General features: G+C 42.2%; 1 protein-coding gene across 2 annotated transcripts in view; it reads left to right on the top strand.

The window, feature by feature from the left end:
* The window catches only part of ECI2 (enoyl-CoA delta isomerase 2), a 24,083-nt gene extending 15,695 nt beyond the window's left edge, over positions 1-8,388 (top strand). Inside the window, exons 6-10 of one of the 2 annotated variants that reach the window (XM_005869639.2) lie at positions 1,830-1,932; positions 2,680-2,800; positions 5,850-5,939; positions 7,326-7,469; positions 8,070-8,388. In XM_005869639.2, the coding sequence (XP_005869701.1) occupies positions 1,830-1,932; positions 2,680-2,800; positions 5,850-5,939; positions 7,326-7,469; positions 8,070-8,225 (614 nt within the window). In that variant the 3' untranslated portion in view covers positions 8,226-8,388. Of the gene's footprint in view, positions 1-1,829; positions 1,933-2,679; positions 2,801-5,849; positions 5,940-7,307; positions 7,470-8,069 lie in introns of both variants that reach the window. The other variant, XM_014542403.1, reaches the window with a different exon arrangement.
* Positions 8,389-12,077: the final 3,689 nt, after the last annotated feature.

Raw genomic sequence — 12,077 nt, 5'->3', positions numbered from 1 at the left:
CCCCCCCGCACAAATTTCATGCACCGGGCCTCTAGTCTATTTATAAAAGCCTAAGCAACTGAACAACTGGTCAACCAGTCACTATGACATGCACTGACCACCAGGAGGCAGATGCTCAATGCAGGAGCTGCCCCCTGGTGGTCAGTGCACTCCCACAGTGGGAGTGCTGCTCAGCTGACCGCCTGTCTCGGTGGCCCACCAGCTCAGTGGCAGCCACTCCCTCAGTAGTCCCTCAGGTCCAATATCTGGAGAACAGGCCAGGCACCTACAGACCACACTGCCAGCCTCCTGGAAGTCGGCCTCGGATGCCCTGGCCGCTTCCCCTCCCTAGATGCTCCACAAGGAAGAAACGATATAAAAGCTGCTCCCAACAACTGGGGTGAACGTCAATGGGAGGGATCTGGATCCTGGGCCATCAAGGGTGTCCCACCACCCGCCTGGAGGGCCAATCACATCCTGGACCCCTAGACCCCCCTCGGGATGGGCATCAGATGCAGGTCTCACGACTGGCAAGTCCTGCTGCAGCAGCATGAGCCTCTCCAGAGCAGGACTGACTGGGCACGAGTCCGCGGCAGGTGCAGCAGGGCCAGGATGAGTGGGAGCAGCAGGTGGCGTTGGACTGCCAGTTTCGGCCCAGTCCCCACAGGTCACACCAAGGGACCCCACCCATGCACGAATTCATGCACCAGGCCTCTAGTTGACTATACAATGAAATGCTATTCATCAATAAAAGGGAATAAATAACTGACACACACAAGAACATGGTGGATCTTTAAAACATGGTTGAGCAAAAGAAAGAAGACACACAAAAAAGTACATATTGTATGATTCTAGCTAAATAAACTTCTAAAATAGGCAAAACTATGGTAATTGAAGCCAGAGAGCCTCAGGACAGGGTTGGGTAGAAGTTTAAGGGAACTTTTTCTGGGATGATGGATGTTTTGAATTGTGATCACATAGATATTTACAGTTCTCAAAAATCACTGAACTGGCCCAGCCAGTGTGACTCAATGGTTGAGCATTGACCATGAACCAAGAGGTCATGATTCGATTCCCAGTTAGGGCACCTGCATAGGTTGCAGGCTGGATCCCCGGTAGGGGGCGTGCAGGAGGCAGCCAATTGATGATTCTCTCTCATCATTGATGTTTCTATCTCTCCCTGTCCCTTCCTCTCTGAAATCAATAAAAACATTTTTTTTTTTAAATCATGGAACTGAGTCTTTAAAACTGGTCATTTTATTGTATGTAAATTATACTTTAAAACAAACAAAAAGAAAAGACCTTCAATGGCTCTTCAAAGGAAGGATCTCCAAAGCCTTGCATGCTTTATCCTACCTATCCTCATCCTACTCCTACTCCAGCTGCTTTCCCCGGCCCCCTGCTTTTTCTGCCCTGGCACAATGGTACTTCTTTGAACCCATCATAAACACCAGGGTTACCCCCTCCACAGAACCTCTGCACATGCTATTTCTTCTGCATGAATATTCTTCTCACACCTTTTTTTCTAGTTAACCCTGCCTCTCCTTCAGATCTCAGTTCAGTTGTTCCTTCCTTAGAAAAGTCCCTCCCAAAACTCTGATTAAACCAAACCCGCTATTACATATACTCATATTCTTGTCATGTACCACTCCTTTGTGTCATAGTTTCATTGCTTACACTTATTTGTGTGTTTTAAAATCAATGTCTATTTTACTCACTAATCTGTAAATTGGGGCAAGAACCAGAGCTGGTTCACCAGTGTGTTTCCATTGTTTGGCACCGAGCCTGGTACATAGATTCTCAACAATTATAGAGTGAATGAAAGGTGAGCTTTTTTATTTTATTTACAGGAAATGGTGACTATTACTGTAGTGGGAATGATCTGGCTAACTTCACTGATATTCCTCCCGGTGGAGTAGAAGAGAAAGCCAAACAAAGTGCTATTATGCTGAGGTAAGAATGTCATTTCTCTGGTCCCAGAGGGTTCATCCATATTCCATCAAAGTGGTATTCAGTTGAGCAAAAGAAAAATAAATACTTCTTATATCCATGTGATTAATTGTGACTTTGAACAGGCATTTTCTCCAAACTGCTTTATCAACAGGTAGACATTCATTCTATCACTTTAACTTCCGTTACCTATTCATCCTCTGCTCTACGTGAGATGTGATTGGAAAGCATAAAAGTAAACTAGTAAATAAAGGAAATAAAATTCTCTCATATTGAGACAGAGGAATTTAGCAAATTATCATGCAGCCAAAGGAATTCATGACTTCCATGATTGCTGGTAATAGGAGACTTTGACGTAATCTCAAAAAACAGAAGGTGTGAGGCTCCTCTTCCTGTCTTATTTATCCCTGCAGGATCTCTGATTCCCTCTGAGCTGTGATATGCAGTATATGCTCAGCCATCTTAATCTCTTAAGTCCACAGCAGCTTTATGGTCCTGACCTAACTGCCCACAATGCAATATTTGAACCAAGGTCGAATCTAGGACTCACTCTGTGAGCTGTCAAGTGCCATTCAGATGGCTGTCCTGGATGCATCTGGTGTGGCAAGACAGGGAGGCCCTGCTGGGTGAGATGGGAACACCCAGTCTGGCCAGAAGAGTTTGTTACTTCAGAGTCCTGCTGTCTTGCCTATGCTTCCATAATGCAGCTTTAGAACATTTAAACATGCTTTTGTATTTCTATTTCTGTAGGGATTTTGTAGGCACTTTTATAGATTTTCCTAAGCCTCTGATTGCAGTGGTAAACGGTCCAGCTGTGGGGATCTCCGTCACCATCCTCGGGCTATTCGATGCTGTGTATGCCTCTGACAGGGTAGGTGAGCTCCCAGAAACTTAGCAAGTAATGCCAGTAAAATGAGATCCTTGACTCTCCATTATTGTTGCTAGTAGTAAATAGATTACATATTGTTTGTGGTTGAATGGACTAAATTTAAATTTTTCCCAAAGAATTGGTCTAACTAATTTGACTCATTTTATTTTGAATTTTTAAGTTGAATTTTTCTAAACACCAATATTGTTGTGAACATTTTCTCAACTCTTTTCTCAACTCATTTTACAACTCTTTCTGTATTTTAATCAAATTACACAACAGTGATTCAATTTTCATGTTACTCTAAAATATTTTGGAGACTTTAAAAGCTTGTTGGGAGAGGGGGTAAGGGAGTAGCATCTTTGCAGGTTATACAAGTGGATTATTTGATACTTTTTTTCCTAATAAATGTATGCTACAATTTAGAATTTTAGAATATGAAGGTCATTTTCGAGCATGATCTACTTTCACTTCCTCCTTTGCAGATAAGAAAACTGAAAGCTCAGAGGACTGACTTGCCCAAAACACAATTCAGTCTTGTGTTCACCATTGAATGATATTGATTTTAATTTCTGTTCTTACTTCAGTAGAAAATTTTGAAAAATATGGAAAAGTACAAAGAAAAAAGTTAGAAATCATTTAGCTACCACTCAAGAGATAACTAGTGCTAACATTTGAGTTATTTAACTTATTAGTTTAACCAGTCTCTGACTGCTGGAAGCCTTGGCTGCTTCCAGTTTTTGTCATTACAAGCGAAGACATGATGAACATTTATCTTAGAACCTTTACCCTAGAACTTTTTACTGTAGAATTAGTAACCACTTCTAGGGTTATCTGGTTATTAGAGTGGCGCTTGATTAGTCATGGTAAAATTTGCTGTTCTACAACCTGGTGGGAAACGTGATTTTTACCACTGATGAGAGTCCTGCTTGTGTTTGGAGTTGTTTTCCCCACTGAGAGCCAGGCCTGTTTAATAGGGTCCCTAACACTTTGTTTATCTTTTACTGGATTCCATTTAACCAGATTGGGCATTTTGGCAGATCTAATTCTTATGAATAATTTTCCCATAATGGGAGCAAATGAAATTCTAGGAGCTACACTGCCTAACCTTTATATGTGGAAGTTTCTGCTCAAAGGCAGAAATCAGTAGTCTTTGGCTACATTCTTTGTGTTAAATGACCAATTAATTGATCTGCTTTGAACAGGGGTGGCAAATAAGTTAAATGCTGCTCGTCGTCAGCTTAGTATGTACCTGTTTGTGGCCCCTTAGCTATGGTTGTTGGCCTTTTCGTTTTCATTTTTTCAGTTTTCTGTTCCTTAGGCTGTGACTTCTCAGTATATTTTCTTGAATAAGCTTTCTTTTGGGAGAGGAGGGAGAGAAAATAGGGAGAGAAGACATTAATACCTTTATATATTTTTATTATTTTGATTAATATGCTGCATACATTATATATTTACACCTTCTAACAATATTCATTAAAATAAAAACACCATATCTGATAATAGGAAACAAAGCCTAAATATTCTGTTTGCATATTGTCAATATTCATCAAGAAAAACACAGAAATATTTCTGAAATATAAAAAAAAGCCACTAAAAATGACTTATTTTAAATAACCAACATTGAAATTGTTCCTAGTGTTTAAAGCAAATCAAAAAACCTCTGGGGCGAAATTGAGACAAATGACAGATTGGGAAAATAGTTTTTCTACTCACATAATAAAGGCTAATCTCTCTAATATATTTTAAAAAATACATCTAAAGAGTGATAGGTCACCAATTTAATATAAAAATTTGCGATTACGGCACAAATAGCTCACAGAAAATAAAGTATAAATGACTCTTAATAATATATGAAAAAGACACCATTATGAAAATGACTTGTAACCAGAGTATATAAAGAACTCTTACAACTCAATAATAATAAAAAATAATCTAATTTAAAAATAGTGGGAAAAGTACTTGTAATAGCTACTCCACCGAGGAAGATATAAAAATGACTAGTAAGTACATGAAAAGATGCACAACATTATTGATCATTAGGGAAATGTAAATTGAAACCACAGCAAGATACCACTACATACCTACTAGGATGGTTAAAGTTAAAAAGACTAATAATAACAAGGTTTTGCAAGGATATGGAGCAATGAGAACTCATACACTGCTGGAGGGAATGTTAAATGGTACACCACTTCAGAAAATAATTTAGCAGCTTCTTACAAAGTTAAACCATACGTTTACCACACAACCCAGCAATTCTACTCCATGAGAATTGAAAACATGTTCCTGCAGAGACTTGTACACAAGTGTTCATAACAACCTTATTTATAATAGCCAAAATACTGTAAATTACACCGATGGCTTCAACTGATAGAAGGATAAATAAATTATGACACATCCATGCAGTGGACAAACTAGTAACACATACAACAACACGTGACTCTCAAAAGCCACATGCTAAGGACAGAAGCCTACAAAAGGACAAAAGGCTACACAGTATATTATTTCATCTATATATATATAAAGCTAAGTGACTGTCCGACCGTCTAGTAGGTATGATGCACACTGACCACCAGGGGACAGACACTCAACGCAGGAGCTGCCGAGCTGCAGTAACTTGGCAGTGGTGGTTCTCGGGTGATGCACCCCAGAACTAAAGTATTTCTTCTAATTAATTTCCTTTCAATGTGCACGAATCCATGCGCCAGGCCACTAGTTTACATATAAATTTCTAGAAAAGTCAAAATTTTAGGACCAGAAAGCAGATGAGCAGTTTTTTGGAGCTGAGAGGAATGGATGGCTGCGAGGGACACGGGATGATTGGGGGTGATGGAAATATTCTGTATCTTATTTGGGTGGTGGTTACATAACTATACATTTGTTAAAATTTATCAAACTGCATACATTAAAAGAATGAATTGTGTGTGTGTATAATACCACAATACTAATTCTTTAAAAGTTTTCAACTAAGTAATGTGAGGGTATAGATAAATAATGATTTTTTTAAATCACATACAAAAATTATTTCTTTTTAATTTTTTTCTCCAAATAGGCAACATTTCATACTCCTTTTAGTCATCTAGGCCTAAGTCCAGAAGGATGCGCCTCTTACACTTTTCCGAAGATAATGGGCCCAGCCAAGGTAACCTTTGAAAAACCTTAAAGATAAATTTTAATGACATCTCTTTTCCAAAAGTAATCCTGTGCTCTCTTCTCTTTCCCTCAATAATAACAATAAAAGAGAAGGAAATTTTCTGCTCATCACCTCTTAAAGAGTTTTAGAATGAAGAACCAGGCTGTGGGAAATGTCTGCTATGGGGGGAAATCAGAAACTCGCTCTCCAGCACCCCAAATCTGGGGAACTGGTCTTTCCACTGGCTGCCAAGTGGCACAGGCCTCATCCTCCACAGCTGCATGGCATTCTTCAGGGGAAGGACTGGAGCTGTGCCCGCCTCCCTTGGTCTGCGAGGCTGATTCCTCTCCTAATTTCCTCATGGATGAGCATCATCCACTGAAAGTGTTACAGTGACATCTTTATTTTCAGAATCATGGGAAGTACCAGCAGATGTGAGGCCCCACTGGGTTTCCCACTTTGTCACGGAGCCTTTCCGTCAGCTGGTTTTAGCAGGCTGTGAAGGTTCCTGGAGTGGCTAGGTGGCTGCTCAGGTCTATCACTGGGTCTATGAAAGCATAATTGTCACGCTCTGTGTACATAGCTCCAAAGGGTTCATGACAAGACCAGAGAGACAGGGATAGGGAAAGGCTTAGCAAACATTCTTCAAGGCCTGAAAGGGAGAGTAGGAATTGAGCCTATTTTCTTTGCTGTTAGGGTTTTGTTACATATTTTTTAAATCTATTCTGTCATATACCTTGAATTGTTATTGAGGTTTTAACTTTGAACCGTTGGCTAGAAATAACCCTAAGGTTTAAAAGCATTTGGCTATGAAATAGTCTTACTTTTCTGGAAGAGAAATTGCAAGTGTAGAAATATATATACTTAGTGATATCAGGTTTTTTTGAAACTGAATATTAGTCTTATCACTTTCCTTCAGTCAAATAGAACTAATTTGAGTACCTGTGCAGGTAAAAGAAAACTATCAGAGCTGGACCACTGGGTAGAATTTCCAGGGAAGGGAATTTTGAAGGTTAGGGATTCTAAAAGTTGGTTGGCATTTCCTATGACCATGATTTTTTTCTTTTTTTAAATAATTGTTTATAGTGTATAAAAGCAGAAAATCATATCTTCTGTGGGTTATAAAGTCAGCACCTGCTTCAGGTCATTTCTGCCCCAGCTTCCTCTCCAACACAGATAACACACAGAAGCAACAACCTACAAACCTTCTAGAGAGCCTCACTGCTCAGTTTGCAAACTATTGCCTATTGATGTCCTCAGTTTCTTCCTTTGAGAAATACTAGCACCCTCAAAAGACCATAAGTAAATCTCCCTATGTCTATTAAAAGCAATTAATTCTGAAGTTAACAGCCTCGTTTCATTAAGTTATTTTCTTAGTCTTGCTTTTCATTTCAGGCAACGGAGATGCTTATTTTTGGAAAGAAGTTAACAGCAGGAGAAGCATGTGCTCAAGGACTTGTTACTGAAGTTTTTCCTGACAGTACTTTTCAGAAAGAAGTTTGGACTCGGCTGAAAGCATATTCAAAGCTCCCCCCAAATGTTAGTATTCTTTCTTTTTTTTTAACTTGTATGAACCATGGAAATAATTTATTTACCTTAAGAAAATAAGCAATTAAAAAAAACACACACACAAGACATATCTTGGTTGGCTTTAAGTACATCTAAATTTGAGATTAAAAATTATAATGTTAGCAATACTAATTTTTAGAAAATTTATCAAATAGGCATTCCATTTCTATGACATGAAGGCAGAGGGGCCAGTTCTTTCTGGGGATAACTTTGAGGAGAACGATAGGCAGTATTTGCCAAACACTTTTAGTCTTGATTCTAGGTGAGAAACTAGGTAAGATAGCTTAACTTTTAGGTGATTCTTAATGTAGCACTTTTGTTTTCATATGTGATAGGTAGTGACTGATTGATATTTTTGCTGCTCAAATTGCCATCCTGGAATCAGAAGCTTTAGTATCTAAGGTGGTTTGTATGCACATTAAAATTTGAGAAGCACAGTCATATATTACACAAATATTTTAATGTCTAATCAGATTGAATGAACAGTGGAGAAACAAGAATCAGAATTTTAGAATAATCCCACGCTATTAGAATACCTCTTAACCTTATTGTTGGTTTTGTTTTTTTTAGTCCATGAGAATTTCTAAACAGGTCATCAGGAATATGGAGAAAGAAAAGCTACATGCTGTTAATGCTGAAGAAAGTAGTGTCCTCCAGGAAAGATGGCTATCAGACGAATGCATAAATGCAACCATGAACTTCTTATCCAAAAAAGCAAAACTGTGATGACTAATATAGCAAAGTTAAGCATTTCAAAGGAGGGGATGTGCTATGATTTCTAATTTCCAGTACTTCAACTAAATAAACTTCACTGTGCCTTTTTTTCAGTGATGAAATATTTATGATTATTATATTCACTAGAGCCCTGATAAAAAATTATATAAAACAAGCTTTAAGAATTTACATAGTTTTGATGTTCAACTCCTGACTCCGGTGGAGGTATGGGAGCCTTGTGGGGCCGCAGTCCTCTCAACTCCAGGTGCCCCCCCCCCCACCCCCCCCTCTCCATGTGCTGGGCCTTGGCAACCTCAGCTGCTGCTCCCACATTGCCCTGGAGCCAGTTGATCATTTAGAATTTGATGACACCATACTAGTGTTCTCTACCGGGCTAGTGCTGTCACCTAACGGTATTTGGGAGTGCTGGGGCATATTTTTGGTTGTCATGGTGACAGAAGATGTATTGAGTGTCCAATACCAAGACTTTGTAATATCCAGCATGCCAGGATAGTCACACCTATTAAAGAATTTCATCCAAAACACCCATCATTGAGAAACTTGTTACACCTGGCAGTTTTCGAGTTCCACATCTAATTTTTATTCCCAAAATAGAATTACCCAAGTCAGAATTACAACTACTACATTATCTGAATTTTACAGGTTTGTGGTATTTATTTTAAATCCCCACTTGTGGAAATGGTTTCTTTCCCCAGAAGAATGCTGGTGGAAACTGTGAAACAGCTAAATGTACTCTCCTGCTACACTGATGCCACAATAAGTTTTGTTTTTTCTTAACCATTGAGGTGTCTACAATTCTACAAAACAGCCAAGTTATTTTAAAAAGTGCCCTTTTCCTAACAATCTTTGTTTTGTGTTTTTTTTAAGCAAAATTACAATTTGGTCTTTTACATAAACAACCAATGGGGAGAGTGTGGAGGCACATAGCATGCCTGTTTTGGGTGCTCTGGAACTGTTTTGTAGCCAGTGGTTTTTAGTATGCAGCAGATGTGTTACACTTCAACACCAGCTGAGGGATTCAAACTTGACCCCATAAAAATCAAGGAATGGGAGCGGGGTAGCTCTTGATGCAGCATTTCTATGAGGAAAATGCGTGTCTGCCTGGAAATCCGGAGGACTAGCCATGTTTCCTCAGACCCAACATGTAGTTTGCACTCTTGCCTGTGAGGAGCTCTCTGGCATGTGATTATTTACTTCAAACTAAAGTTTCATGTGCATCCTATGCAGAATAATTTTTTAATGTCAGATATAACACACTGCACATATTGCTTTTGCACTATTTTAAAATTTTTGTAATAAATAGAAAATATATTCCTTGAGTATGAGACTTAAATAGATGGCCTTATCACTTTATTGTTTTATAACAAATTTTTTTTCTCAATTATTCTGTTGCAATGTTACTCTGAGCAAATCCTATGCCAAAATCTTGCATAATGGTTGCATGGCAGATTAAATTTTACTTTTGCATGGTAAGAGTATTCAGTTATAGCCTTCATAGTTGGAATTTGGCATTCCGGCACAAAGTCCACAGTGAATTCAGAAATCCAATTTGGTGTCATACATTTCATTTGGATGTAAGCTTTGCTTTCCTTTGTTTTAAGACCATTTCACAATAAACATTTTGGCAGTAAAAAAGAAAAAGAACTTACATAGGTTTTTGGTAAAGGGACCCTTACAACTTTTGACATAAATGGTTGTTGCCAGGAACACTGCACCATGGTGCCAGGGGTCCTGCTGTGAAAAGCACTCACAGCATTGCATGCTGAAGTCGTGTTCTCAAACACCACGATGGCACTTTGCTGTCCACAAAGGCTGACTGACTTAATTGGCCCAAAATTGGACAGCTTCTGGATTACTGACTGAAGATCTTCAGTGGGTTTCATGTTCCTTTTCAGCCATCTAGCAAGGGAGCAAATGGAAACAGTAGTATCACCCAGAAAGTAAACAAAAACCTTAGTTTTCATTTATTATACCCATAGGGGAAAAGTAAATTTACAGTTCATATGGAAAATAACACAGTAATCCTATCTAATAAAAGAGAAACATGCAAATTGACCGTACCTTTGCTATGCCCACAAGCCAATCAGAGTAACTATACAAATAAACCCAACCAAGATGGTGGCCGGCAGCCATGGAGCTGGAGCAAGCAGGAGGCTTGGGTTGCCCCGGCGATGGAGGAAGCCAAGCTTCCCGTGGCCCTGGCCGGCTGTGGCTTCCGCTCAAGGCTACAAAGTTCCAATTATAGAAGAAAAATAAATCCCAGATACCTGCTTCCAGCCAGCCTGGCAATCTGCTCACAGAGGTGCTCACGGAGCTGGAGCGAGCAGGAGGCTTGGGTTACCCCTGGTGATGGAGGAAGCCAAGCTTCCCAACTGCCCTGGTCTGACCTGGGCTCTGCTCAAGGCTACAAAGTTTCAATTATAGAAGATAAATAAATCCCAGATACCGCTCAAGGAAGTGCTGAAAAAAATAAAAAAGAGAGAGGCTGGGAGCTTGGGTCGCTGGGGGGCTTGGCCAGCCTGCAAACAGCCATCAGCCCCTCACCCAGGCTGGCCAGGCCCCCTAGCAGGGACCCCCACCCTGAAGGGGGTGTGCCAGCCTGAAAACAGCCCTCAGCCCCTAATCCAGACTGGCCAGGCACACCAGTGGGACCCCCCCACACACACCATGAAGGGGCTGTGGCAGGCTGAAAACGGCCCTCAGTCCCTCACCCAGGCTGGGCAGGCCCCCCTCTGGGACTCCCCACTCTAAAGGGGATGTGGCCAGCCTGAAAATGACCCTCAGCCCCTCACCCAGACTGGCCATTGCCCCATGGAGTAAGAGTCCCCGCTGGGGGGCGTGGCCACCCTGCAAACAGCCATTAGCCCCTCACCCAGGCTGGGCAGGCCCCCCTCTGGGACTCCCCACCCTGAAGGGGCTGTGGACAGCCTGATAATGGCCCTCAGCCCCTTACCCAGGCTGGCCATTGCCCCATGGAGTAAGAGTCCCCGCTGGGGGGCGTGGCCACCCTGCAAACAGCCATTAGCCCCTCACCCAGGCTGACCAGGCACCCCAGTGGGACCCCCCACCGTGAAGGGGCTGTGACCAGCCTAAAAACAGCCCTCAGCCCTTAATCCAGACTGGCCAGGCACCCCAGCAGGACCCCCCATCGTGTAGGGGCTGTGGCCAGCCTGAAAACGGCCCTCAGCCCCTCACCCAGGCTGGCCAGGCACCCCAGCGGGACCCCCCCACCCTGGAGGGGCTGTGGCCAGCCTGAAAACAGCCCTCAGCCCCTCACCCAGACTGGCCATTGCCCCATGGAGTAAGAGTCCCCGCTGGGGGGCGTGGCCACCCTGCAAACAGCCATCAGTCCCTCACCCAGGCTAGCCCGGCACCCCAGCGGGACCCCCACCCTGATCTGGGACACCCTTCAGGGAAAACCAGCCAGCCCCCACCTGTGCACCAGGCTTCTATCCTATATAATAAAAGGGTGATATGCAAATTGACCCTAACAGCAGAATGACTGGGAATGACTGGGCACTATGATACCCACTGACCACCAGGGGGCAGCTCCTGCATTGAGCGCCTGCCCCCTGGTGGTCAGTGCGCTCCCACAGGGGAGACGGCTGCCAGCACAGCAGTGGTGGCAGGAGCCTTTCTTGCCTCCTCAGCAGCACTAAGGATGTCCGACTGCAACTTAGGCCTGCTCACCTCTGGCTGGACATCCCCCCCCGAGGGCTTCTGGGCTGCCAGAGGGATGTCTGACTGCCAGCTTAGACCTGATCCCCCAGGTAGCGGGCCTAAGCCAGCAGGTGGACATCCCCTGAGGGGTCCCAGACTGCGAGAGGGCACAGGCCAGACTGA

This window comes from Myotis brandtii, unplaced genomic scaffold, assembly GCF_000412655.1.
Source record: "Myotis brandtii unplaced genomic scaffold, ASM41265v1 scaffold300, whole genome shotgun sequence".
Lineage (NCBI taxonomy): Eukaryota > Metazoa > Chordata > Mammalia > Chiroptera > Vespertilionidae > Myotis > Myotis brandtii.
Note: the sequence above shows the minus strand (reverse complement) of the source record. Positions and strands in the feature narration are given on the sequence as shown.